Raw genomic sequence first — 15,266 nt, forward strand, 5'->3', positions numbered from 1 at the left:
TGTTTTCAAAAGGAGAATGGATAGGCACTTGAGGGAAATAAACTTGCAGGGCTCAGGATAGGCACTTGAGGGAAATAAACTTGCAGGGCTCTGGGGATAGAGCGGGGAAATGGGACTGACTGGATCTGCTCTAGAGACTAGATGGGACTCAATGGGCCAAATGGCCTCATTCTGTGCTGTTATGACTCTATGACCCCCGGACCCGCACCCCAGCCCACCACTCCAGGACCCCCACCCTCACCCCATCCCCGGACACACGGCCCACCCCCCGGATCCTCACCCCGCTCCTGTCAGCGAGCCCGGGCCGCCGCCTCCCCGTTGCCCGGGTGACCGCGGGTTGAGGGTCAGGGTTGAGGGGTCGGGCCCGGTCTCTGTTGCCGCCCCGCCGCTTCCCCAGAGCCGGCAGCGAGCGGGCCGGCCGGCGGGCCTGGGGAAGGAGCTGCGCCGCTCCGACATGTTCAGTAAACTGACGGCCCTGCTGCAGCAGGCCGTGGACACGGTGAGAGCCGAGTCCGAGAGCCGGGCCTGAGTCTGAGTCTGGGAGCCGGGGCCTGAGTCTGGGAACCGGGGCCTGAGTCTGGGAACCGGGGCGATGAAGGGAAGCGGTCCCGGCCTTCATCCCGGGGCTCCGGTGGCGTCTTCGCGACTTCAATGGGAGGACAAGCTGGAGGGGTGGTTTGAGGGTGACAGTGCTGTCTGGGGGTGTCAGTGCTAGTGCTGTCTGGGGGTGGGGAGTAGTGCTGTCTGAGGGTGTCAGTGCTAGTGCTGTCTGGGGGTGGTATAAACAATGCGAATGTATATTTATACACTCAGGGATATACCTGTTTATACACTGTATGAATAGAACTGCGTTTATGTGCTAAACCATAAATGTATTTTGATGCTTTGGCAACATAAGATGTAACTTATCATGCCAATAAAGCGATTTGAATTGTGAATTGGGTGGGGAGTAGTGCTGTCTGGGGGTGTCAGTGCTGTCTCTGGGGGTGTCAGTGCTGTGTCTGGGGGTGTCAGTGCTGTCTGGGGGCAGGGAGTAGTGCTGTCTGGGGGTGTCAGTGCTGTCTGGGGGTGTCGGTGCTGTCTGGGGGTGGGGGGTAGTGCTGTCTAGGGTGGTTTTTGGGGGACAGTGCTGTCTGGGGATGGTGAGACAATGGGCTGTCTGGTGGTGGAGGTTGGCAGTGACTGTCAGTTTGGTGTTTGGCAGTGGGAGGGTAGCAGCAGTGCGCTTGATGCCGCCCTCACCCTGCATCCCCTTCCCGCAAAGACGGCTGGACCCCGGCTGGCTTTGCACGGTTTGATGCAGCCTCCAAACTGGGCCATTCCTGATTGGTGTGGCCCAGCTTCTCACTGGCTTAAGCAGCTGAGCTATTGGCCACTCCCATGTCAGCCTGACTCAGAATGAAGAGGGGTCGACAGCTCTTGGGTAAAGGGTGGCCCTACCCTGGGAGTAATCTCACTGGGAGGGGGGCGAAGTTGATCTTTCAGACACCCACCCCCCTGCTCTCCCTGAACCCATGCTGACTTCCTGCCCTCAAAAGCCTCTGAAAATCCTGTCCCTTTGACGGGGCGTTCAGTGTCTCCTGCCCACACTCCTCCTTAACTGTTATCTGCTCAGTCTGCATTTCATCTTGTGAAATGGTTGAGCTGTTTTTTCATACAAGGAGTTTCTCAGCAATATTTTGCTATTTTCAAAAATAATTCCACTTGTGATGAGGTTGTTTTATTTGTTACAGGAGGAGGAGCCAATTCAGCTGCTGGAGTCCTTCATTGGCCACTGGAAAGGAATCACCAATTATTACATTGTGACCACAGGTATGGCTACATTCATCGGGCTTCAACTGCCCACCAGTCACCGCAGCAGAATGTCAGATTTTTTAAAAAGTGTTTGATGAGTGAGGTGGAATGACGGTGGTTGAAGTGCACTGTGGAACAAAGCAATTGAACAATTTAAATAGGATTAACGTGGATTATTTGCAACACTAATTCGCTTTATTAATTTTTAAATTCTGCTATGCACTGTTTGTAGATAGCCCAATATATGACAGCTGGAGTTATATGGAAAGACGGCGTCATATGCCTTCCCTCTCTCTCGATCTCTCCCTCTCTCTCGATCCCTCCCTCTCTCTCGATCCCTCACTCCCTCCGTCCCTTGCTCACTCCCTTGCTCCCTCCCTCACTCCCTGGATTGTACCATTCTAAGCAAATCATAGAATAGTTACAGCACAGAAGGAGGCCATTCGGCCCGTCGAGCCTGTGCCGTCTCTCTGCAAGAGCACTTCAGCCAGTCCCACTCCCCCGCCCGTTCCCCGCAGCCCTGCAAAGTTTTTTCCTTCAGGTACTTATCCAATTCCAATATAAGTGAAAAGCTGAGTCCAGTGAAAAGCTCTGGCACATGAGGGAGTGGGAGGAATTTCTGGATAGTTTTATTCAGAACACAATCACACCCCAGAGGAAAGCACAGGTTCAGGAAGGGAAGGGTGTGACTGTTAGAGAGCTGGGTAGCGGGGACTCGGGAGAGGTTGAGAAGGGGGTCCCACAGACACTGGTCCTGTCTAACAGGTACAATGTACTCGCTACCTGTGAGGACAAGCAGAAAGACTGCGGGGAGGACAGCCACAATGCAGACCAAGTCACCGCGGCTCAGAAGGCAGAGGTAGGAGGGGAGGCGGGTAGAGCAGAATAGAAATGTGATAGTGATGGACGATTCTATAATTAGGAGGATAGATTGCGTCCTCTACAGCCACAAACAAGTCCCGAATGGTGTGTTGCCTATCCAGGGTGAGGGATGTACAAGAAATGAAACAAGTCTAAATATAAACGAAACAGGAAAGGACTAAACTAAGGGGTGACATAAATGGCCAGGGAATAAATAGTTATAGAACAAGAGTCTAAAAAGATAGTTAAAAATAAAGTGAGAGGAACTGCTATTAAAAATGATTTTAACTGTACAGCAATGCACACAGTGTCCGTAATAAAACAGGGGAACTGGAGGCAATAATACGTTGTGAGGAACCAGATATAGTGGGGATTACTGAGACATGGCTACAGAAAAATCAGGACTGGAATTAACTATTGCAGGCTATAACAGATTTAGAAAAGATAGAGAGGGAAAAAGGGGAGGTGAAGCAGCTGTACTTATTAGAGATAGCTGCGTTACTTTTTCTACTGCCATTATGTTATCTCTAATCAGTAAGACAGAATTAGAATACAGTGGATAGAGATAAGAGATAAAAAATGATTAATCGCACTAATGGTGGCGTGGAAGGGAGGTGGAGGAAGAAATTAGGGAAATGAGTAAAAAAAATATAGAATAATAATCATGGGGGATTTCAACTGCCCTGAAATTAATTGGCCAGAAAAGGTAGATAATGGTGATAAGGGAATGGAGTTCCTGCAATATGTACAGGACTCCTTTCTAACCCAGTACAGGAAACTCTCTTTTTACCGGCACCTAAATAACCGGAAATCTCTCTTAACCGGCAAAATTCAGGAGTAGGTTCAGGTAAGTTTTACTTCATATTAGTGGCCGTGTAACCAGGGACGCCTGGATCTGTGGCCGTGTACGGGGCTCTCGTACCTTTTACTATACCTCTCTGTAATCCGGACTTTTTGATAAACCGGCACCACGCCGGTCCCGTCGGTGCCGGATAAAAAAGAGTTTCCTGTATGTAAGAAGCCCAATAAGGGAGAATTCGCTACTAGATCTGGTAATGGGGAATGAACCAGAGCAGATAAGAGAAGAAAAAGTAAAGGAACATCTAGGCAATAGTGACCATAATATAATATGCTTCAAGATAATAATTGAGAAGGATGTAAACATGACAAAGACCAGGGTAACAGATTAGAGAAAAGCTGATTTTTGAGGGGCTGAGAATAGAACTTCGGAAAATAAAATAGGCAACAATATTGGCAAACAATGATGTAGAACAGCAATGGGAAACATTTAAAACTGTGTTCAACAGAGTCCCGGAAAAATATATTACGTTAAGAAACAAGAAAAAGCTAAACACTAATGAGACAACATGGATGAATAAAGCCATAAGGGAAAAAGTATATGGACAACAGGGGAGAGCATGACAAGGGAGAATATGAAGAGATTAGGAGAGATATCAAAAAAACAATTAGGAAGGCAAAGAAGAACTATGAAATTAAATTATCAAGGAACATAAAACAAAATAATAAAATATTCTACAGGCACATAAATAAAAAAAGGAAAGTCGGAATGGGAATAGGGCCACTAAAGGATGGTCAGGATAAAATCACAAGCAGCGATAGCAAAATAGCAGAAATATTTAATAATTCTTTTGCTTCAGTATTTACCAGGGAGACAGAGCAGGTGGGCATGACATTGGAAGAAGAGATTACAAATGATATAACTGCAATTAAAATAAAAAGAGGAGATATATTAAATAAACTAATCAAACTCAAAGAGGATAAACCCCCTGGTCCGGATGGATTACATCCACGCATTTTAAAGAATCTAGGGAAGAGATAGCAGAGGCACTATTACACATATTTAATAATTTGTTAGAAAAAGGTGTAGTGCCAGAGGACTGGAGGATAGCTAACTTTATACCTGTATTGAAGAAGGGAGATGGAACGTGTCCAGGGAACTACAGACCAGTTAGCTTAACATCGATGGTGGGAAAAATAATAGAAAACCTACTAAAGAAGATAATAGAAAAACACCTGGAAACCAAAAATATAATAATGAATAGTCAGCATGGATTTCAAAAGGTAAAGTCTTGCTTGACCAACCTCATTGAATTCTTTGAAGAGGTAACAGAGAGAGTAGACAAGGGTGATGCAGTAGATGTAATTTATCTAGATTTCCAAAAGGCCTTCGATGAGGTGCCACATATTAGACTAATCAATAAGGTCAGAGAATGCGGAGTAAGGGAACAAGTAGCAGAATCGATAGTTAGCTGGCTGCAAGATGGAAAGCAGAGAGTAGGGGTAAAGGTTAGCAATTCAGAGTGGAAAAGGTGGGAAGTGGTGTTCCACAACGATCAGTGCTGGGACCAGTATTGTTCTTAATTTATATTAACGATTTAGACGTGGAAATCAAAAACAATTTCAAAATTTGCAGATGACACCAAATTGGGAGGGAGAGCCAATACCGAGGAATCATAGAATGGTTACAGCACAGAAGGAAGCCATTTGGCCCGTTGAGCCCGTGCCAGCTCTCTGTGAGAGCCCTTCAGCTAGTCTCACTCCCCCGCCCTTTCCCCATAGCCCTGCAAATTTTTTTCCTTCAGGTAATTATCCAATTCCCTTTTGAAAGCCACGATTGAATCTGCCTCCACCACCCTTTCAGGCAGTGCATTCCAGATCCTAATCACTCGCTGCGTAAAAAAGTTTTTCCTCATGTCGCCTTTGGTTCTTTTGCCAATCACCTTAAATCTGTGTCCTCTGGTTCTCGACCCTTCCGCCAATGGGAACAGTTTCTCTCTATCTACTCTGTCCAGACCCCTCATGATTTTGAACACCTCTATCAAATCTTCTCTCAACCTTCTTTCTCTAAGGGGAACAACCCCAGCTTCACTAGATTACCCACGTAACTGAAGTCTCTCATCCCTGGAATCATTCTCGTAAATCTTTTCTGCACCTTCTCTAAGGTCTTCACATCCTTCCCAAAGTGCGGTGCCCAGAATTGGACACAATACTCCAGGTGAGGCTGAACCAGTGTTTTATAAAGGTTCATCATAACTTCCTTGCTTTTGTACTCTATGCCTCTATTTATGAAGCCCTGGATCCCGTATACTTTTTTAACCACTTTCTCAACCTGCCCTGTCACCTTCAACGATTTGGGCACATATACCCCCAGGTCTCTCTGTTCATGCACCCGCTTTATGATTGTATCCTTTCGTTTATATTCCCCCTCCTCGTTCTTCCTACCAAAATGTATCACTTCACACTTTTCTGCGTTAAATTTCATCTGCCACATGTTCGGCCATTTCCCCAGCCTGTCCATGTCCTCTTGAAGTCTATCACTCTCCTTCTCACTGTTCTCTATACTTCCAAGTTTTGTGTCATCTGCAGATTTTGAAATTGTGTCCTGTACACCTACATCCAAGTCATTAATATATATCAAGAAAAGCAGTGGTCCTAGAACCGACCCCTGGGGAACACCACTGTATACCTTCCTCCAGTCCAAAAAACAACCATTCACTACTACTCTGTTTCCTGTCACTTAGCCAATTTCATATCCATGCTGTCACTGTCCCTTTTATTCCATGGGCTTCAACTTTGCTGGCAAGCCTATTCTGTGGCACTTTATCAAACTCCTTTTGGAAGTCTATGTACACCACATCAACTGCATTGCCCTCATCAACCCTCTCTGTTACCTCATCAGAAAAAGGAGGACTGCAGCAAATTACAAGAAGACATGAATAAATTTGCAGAATGGACATATAATTGGCTAATTAATTTCAACATAGATAAGTGTGAGGTATTTGCTCTGCTCCTCTAAATGGATTAGAGGAGCAAAGGGATCCGGGAGTACAAATACACAAATCACTAAAAGTTGCGCCACAGGTCAATAAGTCCATTAAAAAGCACACTAAGCACTAGGGTTTATTTCTAGAGGGAGAGAATTGAAAAATAGAGAAGTTATACTAAACTTGTATCGAACCTAGGTCAGACCACACTTGGAGTACTGTGTGCAGTTCTGGTCGCCATATTATAAAAAGGATATAGAGGCACTGGAGAGGATGAGAAAAGATTTACAAGGATGATACGAGAAACGTGAAGTTAAAACAGGAAAGGATGAACAGGCTGGGTCTCTTTTCTCTTGAAAGAAGGCCGAGGGGTGACCTAATAGAGGTCTTTAAAATTATGAAAGGTTTTGATAGAGTGGATACAGAGAGAATGTTTCCACTTGTGGGGAAGAGCATAACTAGAGGCCATCAATATAAGGTAGTCACCAAGAAATCCAATAGGGAATTCAGAAGAAACTTCTTTACCCAGAGAGTGGTGAGAATGTGGAACTCACTACCACAGGGACTGGTTGAAGAGAATAGTATAGATGCATTTAAGGGGAGGCTTGATAATCATATGAGGGGGAAGGGAATAGAGGGTTATGTTGATAGAGTTAGGGAGCAGGCTCGAGTGGAGCATAAATGCCGGCATGGACTGGTTGGGCCGAATGGCCTGTTTGTGCTGTATATTGTATGTAATTCTACATAAACTGGTTGGCGGAGGGGACATACATTGAAATCTATGAAATTAAACACCTCCGAGCAGGTAAATTCTGAATTTTACCTTATTACTGGCTGGCAAAGTAGGCCCAGAAGCCACAAACATAAACAGAGAAAAGTAGATTTAGGTTTTACACACACAAATTGTGCTAAATGTCTGGACTAATCTGCCAGGAGGGCAGGGCAAGTGTACATTATAGGGTAATCACAAAAATTGGTTGGATGCTGGGCTGGGAGAGATGGGCTAAAAGAGAAATGTGCTTCAGTGGGAAAGTTAGAGTACTGGAGGGATGGATTTGGATGGGGGAGTTAGGGTACCAGAGGGATGGGCTTCGATGGGAGTTAGGGAATTAGAGGGATGAGCTTCGATGGGAGAGTTAGGGTATTGTGCCAGCTGTGGCTCAGTTGGTAGTACACTCGCCTCTTGAGTCAGAAGGTTGTGGGTTCAAGTCCCACCCCAGGAACTTGAGTAGATAAATCTAGGCTGACACTCCAGTGCAGTGCTGAGGGAGTGCTGCACTGTCTGAGGTGCCGTCTTTCGGATGAGACGTTAAACCGAGGCCCAGTCTGCTCTCTCTGGTGGACGTAAAAGATCCCATGGCACTATTTTGAAGAAGAGCAGGGGAGTTATCCCCGGTGTCCTGGGGCCAATATTTATCCTTCAATCAACATAACAAATACAGATTATCTGGTCATTTTCACTTTGCTGTTTGTGGGACCTTGCTGTGCGCAAATTGGCTGCTGCCTTTCCCACATTACAACAGTGACTCCACTTCAAAAGTACTTCATTGACTGTAAAGCGCTTTGAGACGTCCGGTGGTCGTGAAAGGCGCTATATAAATGCAAGTCTTTCTTTTTTTCTATTAAGAGGGATGAGCTTCGATGGGAGAGTTAGGATACTAGAGGGATAGGTTTCGATGAGGGAGTTAAGGTACAAGAGGGGTGGGCTTCGATGGGAGAGTTAGGGTACTAGAGGGATGGGCTTCGATGGGAGAGTTAGGGGACTAGAGGGATGGGATTCAGTGGGAGAGTTAGGGGACTAGAGGGATGGGATTCAGTGGGAGAGTTAGGGGACTAGAGGGATGGGCTTCGATGGGAGAGTTAGGGGACTAGAGGCATGGGCTTCGATGGGAGAGTTAGGGTACTAGAGGGATGGGCTTCGATGGGAGAGTTAGGGTACTAGAGGGATGGGCTTCGATGGGAGAGTTAGGGTACTAGAGGCATGGGCTTCGATGGGAGAGTTAGGGTACTAGAGGCATGGGCTTCGATGGGAGAGTTAGGGGACTAGAGGGATGGGCTTCGATGGGAGAGTTAGGGTACTAGAGGCATGGGCTTCGATGGGAGAGTTAGGGTACTAGAGGCATGGGCTTCGATGGGTGAGTTAGGGGACTAGAGGGATGGGCTTCGATGGGAGAGTTAGGGTACTAGAGGGATGGGCTTCGATGGGAGAGTTAGGGGACTAGAGGGATGGGCTTCGATAGGAGAGTTAGGGTACTCGAGGGATGGGCTTCGATGGGAGAGTTAGGGTACTAGAGGGATGGGCTTCGATGGGAGAGTTAGGGTACTAGAGGCATGGGCTTCGATGGGTGAGTTAGGGGACTAGAGGCATGGGCTTCGATGGGTGAGTTAGGGGACTAGAGGGATGGGCTTCGATGGGAGAGTTAGGGTACTAGAGGGATGGGCTTCGATGGGAGAGTTAGGGGACTAGAGGGATGGGATTAAGTGGGAGAGTTAGGGGACTGGAGGGATGGGCTTCGATGGGAGAGTTAGGGGACTAGAGGGATGGGCTTCGATGGGAAAATTAGGGTACTAGAGGGATGGGCTTCAGTGGGAGAGTTAGGGGACTAGAGGGATGGGCTTCGATGGGAAAATTAGGGTACTAGAGGGATGGGCTTCAGTGGGAGAGTTAGGGGACTAGAGGGATGGGCTTCAATGGTCTAGATAGCCTTTCCTTTTCCTTGACCGTTGTATTCTCATCGTGCTCATTGCACAGTTGCGAAAGCAGTTGTGTTTCTGGCATTGCTGTTACATTTAATGCTAATGGACCATGCTGCAGAGAAATTGATTCCTGTTCCGGAGCCTTACCCTGATGTACAGATATCCTGAAGCAGTGGCTGACTTCTCCGGGTTTGGATTAGTCTGGTGAATTGTTGATTTCAGTGTGTGTGTTGGCTGTGTCAGCCTGTACTGTGTGTCAATGTCATGGTAAAATCAGATATTTTGAACGTTGGCTGGAGGTGATTGGAAGTTCTTTATAAAGCTACGGCATTGGATTGAGTGGGCAGTCGCTGATAGATCGTAATGCTGCGATAAATGGGGCAGGCGGGGAACTAACCTGGACTCGCCCAGGACTGCGACTTGCTGGAAATTCCGTGGGAGAGTTAGGGGACTAGAGGGATGGGATTCAGTGGGAGAGTTAGGGGACTAGACCATACCTGGGATGGAAGGAATGACGTATGAGGAGAGATTGGGTCGATTGGGCTTATACTCGCTGGAGTTTAGAAGAATGAGAGGTGATCTCATTGAAACTTATAAAATTCTGACAGGACTAGACAGACTAGATGCAGGAAGGATGTTCCCGATGGCGGGGGAGGCCAGAACCAGGGGTCACAGTCTAAGGATAAGGGGTAAGCCATTTAGGACTGAGATGAGGAGGAATTTCTTCACCCAGAGAGTGGTGAACCTGTGGAATTCTCTACCACAGAAGGCAGTTGAGGCCAATTCATTAAATATATTCAAGAAGGAGTTAGATATATTTCTTAAGGCTAAAGGGATCAAGGGATCTGGGGAGAAGGCAGGGACAGGGTACTGAGCTTGGATGATCAGCCATGATCGCATTGAATGGCGGAGCAGGCTCGAGGGTCCGAATGGCCTACTCCTGCTCCTATCTTCTATGTTTCTATGAAATGTTGTGTGGCCATGGTGGTGTTTAAAGATGCTGCTTTCCAGATGAAACCCTCCCAGTGAAACAGACAGACATCCCATGGCGCCTGAGGCAGATGGTGGACATTCTTGTTTACGAGGAGAAGCAGCTTGAAAGCGGAGAGACGGGGCCGTGTATGGAGTATCTATTACAGCACAAGATACTGGAGACCCTCTGCACACTGGCCAAGGCTGGGGTAAGGAAGGTGGAGAATGCAAACTGGCAGGGTATTGTGTCTGTGGGCGTGTTTATCCTGTGGGGTCAGTTTAAATGTGCTGAGCCTGACCTCGCAGTGGAGAGTGCCGCTTCCGATCCCACTGCTTGGCTCTGGAGTCGGGGATCGGGCTTTAAACTACAACCTTTTTGCCATATTTTTTGTATCCCTCAAGTTGGAAGCACAGTCGCCTCTGAGTCAGAAGGTCGTGGGTTCAAGTCCCATCACAAATTCCAGGTTGACATTCCCAGTGCGGTGCTGAGGGAGTGTCGCACTGTCGGAGGTGCCGTCTTTCGGATGAGACGTTAAACCGAGGCCCTGTCTGCCCTCTTGGTGGACGTAAAAGATCACACGGCCGCTATTCAAAGAAGAGCAGGGGGAGTTCTCCCCGGTGCCCTGGGCCAATATTTATCCCTCAATCAACATCACCAAAACAGATTATCTGGTCATTTCATCATAGAATGGTTACAGCCATTCGGCCCGTCGAGCCCGTGCCGACTCTCCACTAGCCCCACTCCCCTGCCCTTTCCCCGTAGCCCTGCAAATGTTTTTCCTTCAGAAAATTTATCACATTGCTGTTTGTGGGAGCTTGCTGTGCGCAAATTGGCTGCCGTGTTTCCTACCACAGTTACTACACTTCAAAATGTGCTTCATTGGCGGTAAAGCGCGTTGGGACTCCTGAGGTGGTGAAAGGCGCTATGCAAATGCACGTCTTTCCTTTTACACCGCAAGCTTTTATTTCGGGTCTGAACTCCACTTGTTTAAAGGAAGCTCAGATCTGAAAGAATAGGTCGCTAATTGTCGTGAAAGGCGCTATATAAATGCAAGATTTTCTTTCTCTGGGGAGGCTTTTGGTTTGAAATCACCTGGCACGCTGCAAACCTCTGGGTTTCAGTTTTAGTTAACGCATTTGTGTAAAGTTTCTTCAATGGGTTATTTTGAATGAGGTGGCGCAGGGAGGGAGGAAGGGGGTGGGGAGGCGGAGGTGGGGAGAGAGGGTGGGAGGTATGGTGGGAAGGGTGGGGGTGGTGAGGCGACAGGGAGGGAGGTGGGGTGGGGGGGCGGGGTGAGAGCGGTGGGGGGCAAGGTGAGAGGGCGGTGGGGTGGGGCAGGGTGAGAGGGCGGTGGGGAGTGTGGGGTGAGAGGGCGGTGGGGTGGGGTGAGAGGGCGGTGGAGAGTGTGGGGTGAGGGCGGTGGGAAGTGTGGGGTGAGAGGGCGGTGGAGAGTGTGGGGTGAGGGCGGTGGGGAGTGTGGGGTGAGAGGGCGGTGGAGAGTGTGGGGTGAGAGGGCGGTGGGGTGGGGCAGGGTGAGAGGGCGGTGGGGTGGGGTGAGAGGGCGGTGGGGAGTGTGGGGTGAGAGGGCGGTGGGGTGGGGTGAGAGGGCGGTGGGGAGTGTGGGGTGAGAGGGCGGTGGAGAGTGTGGGGTGAGAGGGCGGTGGGGTGGGGCAGGGTGAGAGGGCGGTGGGGTGGGGTGAGAGGGCGGTGGGGAGTGTGGGGTGAGAGGGCGGTGGGGTGGGGTGAGAGGGCGGTGGAGAGTGTGGGGTGAGGGCGGTGGGGAGTGTGGGGTGAGAGGGCGGTGGGGTGGGGTGAGAGGGCGGTGGAGAGTGTGGGGTGAGAGGGCGGTGGGGAGTGTGGGGTGAGAGGGCGGTGGGGAGTGTGGGGTGAGAGGGCGGTGGGGAGTGTGGGGTGAGAGGGCGGTGGGGTGGGGTGGGGTGAGAGGGCGGTGGGGAGTGTGGGGTGAGAGGGCGGTGGGGAGTGTGGGGTGAGAGGGCGGTGGGGAGTGTGGGGTGAGAGGGTGGTGGGGAGTGTGGGGTGAGAGGGCGGTGGGGAGTGTGGGGTGAGAGGGCGGTGGGGTGGGGTGGGGTGAGAGGGCGGTGGGGAGTGTGGGGTGAGAGGGCGGTGGGGAGTGTGGGGTGAGAGGGCGGTGGGGAGTGTGGGGTGAGAGGGTGGTGGGGAGTGTGGGGTGAGAGGGCGGTGGGGTGGGGTGAGAGGGCGGTGGGGAGTGTGGGGTGAGAGGGCGGTGGGGAGTGTGGGGAGAGAGGGCGGTGGAGAGTGGGGTGAGAGGGCGGTGGGGAGTGTGGGGTGAGGGCGGTGGGGTGGGGTGGGGTGAGAGGGCGGTGGGGAGTGTGGGGTGAGAGGGCGGTGGGGAGTGTGGGGTGAGAGGCGGTGGGGAGTGTGGGGTGAGAGGGCGGTGGGGAGTGTGGGGTGAGAGGGCGGTGGAGAGTGTGGGGTGAGAGGGCGGTGGGGAGTGTGGGGTGAGAGGGCGGTGGAGAGAGGGCGGTGGAGAGTGGGGTGAGAGGGCGGTGGAGAGTGTGGGGTGAGAGGGCGGTGGGGAGTGTGGGGTGAGAGGGCGGTGGAGAGAGGGCGGTGGAGAGTGGGGTGAGAGGGCGGTGGAGAGTGTGGGGTGAGAGGGCGGTGGAGAGTGTGGGGTGAGAGGGCGGTGGGGTGGGGTGAGAGGGCGGTGGAGAGTGGGGTGAGAGGGCGGTGGGGTGGGGTGAGAGGGCGGTGGGGTGGGGTGAGAGGGCGGTGGGGTGTGGGGTGAGAGGGTGGTGGGGTGGGGTGTGGGGTGAGAGGGCGGTGGGGTGGGGTGTGGGGTGAGAGGGTGGTGGGGTGGGGTGTGGGGTGAGAGGGCGGTGGGGTGGGGTGTGGGGTGAGAGGGTGGTGGGGTGGGGTGTGGGGTGAGAGGGCGGTGGGGTGGGGTGGGTTGAGCCACTGTATGAGCCGAGCCGAGATGGTGACTGAAGTCTCTCTCCTCTGTCTGTTTCTCAGTATCCCCCGGGTATGAAGCAGCAGGTGCTGCTTCTCCTCACCAAGCTCCTGGGGCAGATTCAGCAGCCGTTACTACCTCATGTCAATGTGCACCGGCCTGTGCAGGTAGGTGTGATGCTGCCCCGCACTCCTGCCGCTGCTCTGTACCGTCTGCTGTTTAACATTTACTCTGTTTTTCCTGCCTCCTTCCCCAGAGATGTGACTTGTGCAGCTGTCCGGTCGCTTGCCCTGCTGGGCACGGTTCTCGAGCCTGCACAGTTAGTGAGCTATTGGACTGTGGGAGGCCCCGGGCCTGCGATCTGAAGCAGCAATCCTGCTCTTTCCTCTCTCCGCTGTTTGTGGTTATTTAGGCCACTTCTGATCGGCTAACCTGGCGCAGAGCCTCGGGCTCTCTCCCGTGGTCAGGCTCAGAATACCACACCTCCCACCTCCCCACACCCTCCACCCACTCCCCACCCTCCCCCTCACACCCTCCCCCTCACACCCTCCCCCTCACACCCTCCCCCTCACACCACCTCCCCCTCACACCCTCCCCCTCACACCCTCCCCCCCACACCCTCCCCCCCACACCCCCCCACTCCCTCGCTAAAGCCCCCACAGCCACCCCACACCCTCTGCCTCCCTACATCCATCCCCCACCCCAACCCGCACTTCCCTCACCCCAGCACCAGCCCACCCCTCAGTGGGGTGATCCGTCATATACTTTCACAGTGTTCCATAGTTGCCCATTTACAGTGTCGATCTTTAATTGTATTGATTCTATTGAAGAATGATTTCAGTGCAGTTTGAAATGGAGGATACTCGCCACCACTTGTGCTTCCCACCGAGGCTGATATCTGTGTGTTTTCCCTCTTGCGCTGATAGAAGTTAATTCGTTTGTGCGGCGAGGGCCTGGGATCCAAAACAGAAAAGGAGGAAGTGCAGTTTCTCACCACGGTCTGTGCGAAACTCAGCCAGGATCCCTACCTGATGAACTTCTTCATTGAGGTAGGTACAGCCCCTAACACCGAACACATCCTGTGCTGCAGGGGCCTGTCACTGCGTGTCTGCATCCAACACCTGCTAGTGTTCGTGGACATATGAGCTCGAATGACGAAATTTGCATCTAGTCTGGCACTGCAAGGGTAACGGAGACAGATATCAGGAGAGCTGTCGTTAAAGCAGCTGGTCCACAGGTTTGGTGAGTGAGCAACACTGGATGCCGATTGTGTTGTCGGTTTAGCAGTGAGCCTGACTGAAGACAGCACAAAGCGATCTTTGTTTTCGGTCCACAAGTCTGCTCCCTTTCACAGGAGTCCTGCAGCATTGAGGGACACCAGTTCACTCAAAGCCCTCCTTCACCCACCTGCACTCTCCTCCTGTTACTCAGGCAGTGGGCAAACTTACCTTTTGGAGGAATTGGCAGCTCGTGCTCACGTCCTACTGACCCATTGTGGCAAAAGGTTCTTCGTGAATTTTGAAAGCCTTCTGTTAGATTAGGCGCTATTCACCAACTATTTGGATGACCCAGTCGCTATACTGAGGTGCAGAGGTTGGTAGGACGAGAAGGCAGGAGCGAGGAGAGGCCAGCAGCCCATCCAGCTCGGCCTGCAGTTCAGTTCTTCCTTTAGGACTGGCATAGAGCATTTATATCTGCTCGTTCCCCTTCCCTTCCCTTCCCATCCCCTGCCCTCACTTCTCCTGCTCTCCTCACCCCTCCCTCCCTACCTACCTCTCCCCCCCCCCTCCCCACCTCTCCCCTTCCCTGCCCTCCCCACCTCTCCCCCCCCCTCCCCACCTCTCCCCCCCCTCCCCACCTCTCCCCTTCCCTGCCCTACCCTCCCTTCCCTCCCCACCCTTCCCACCCTCCCCCCCTCCCTTCCCCTCCCCTCCCTTCCACTCCCCTCCCTTCCCCCTCCCCCTCCCCTCCCTTCACCTCCCCTCCCTCCCTTCCCCTCCCTTCACCTCCCCTCCCTCCCTTCCCCTCCTCCCTTCCCCTCCCTCCCTTCCCCTCCCTCCCCTCCCCTCCCTTCCCCTCCCCTCCCTCCCTTCCCCTCCCCTCCCTCCCTTCCCCTCCCTCCCTTCCTTCCCCTCCCTCCCTTCCCCTCCCCTCCCTTCCCCTCCCCTCCCTTCCATCCCCCTCTCTCCCTTCGCCTCCCCCTCCCTTCACCTCCCCTCCCTTC

At 51.7% G+C, this 15,266-nt stretch overlaps 1 protein-coding gene across 1 annotated transcript in view; it reads left to right on the plus strand.

Moving 5' to 3' along the window:
- The first annotated feature begins 329 nt into the window (after positions 1-329).
- The window catches only part of LOC147098077 (FHF complex subunit HOOK interacting protein 2A-like), a 35,702-nt gene continuing 20,765 nt past the window's right edge, over positions 330-15,266 (plus strand). Inside the window, exons 1-5 of the mRNA XM_085970812.1 lie at positions 330-499; positions 1,734-1,812; positions 10,149-10,318; positions 13,105-13,209; positions 13,969-14,186. Coding sequence (XP_085826938.1) covers positions 455-499; positions 1,734-1,812; positions 10,149-10,318; positions 13,105-13,209; positions 13,969-14,186 — 617 coding nt within the window. The 5' untranslated portion in view covers positions 330-454. The remainder of the gene's footprint in view (positions 500-1,733; positions 1,813-10,148; positions 10,319-13,104; positions 13,210-13,968; positions 14,187-15,266) is intronic.

The sequence above is a fragment of the Somniosus microcephalus genome, chromosome 30 (genome assembly GCF_052327205.1).
Source record: "Somniosus microcephalus isolate GS21.2 chromosome 30, FLI_Smic_1.0, whole genome shotgun sequence".
NCBI lineage: Eukaryota > Metazoa > Chordata > Chondrichthyes > Squaliformes > Somniosidae > Somniosus > Somniosus microcephalus.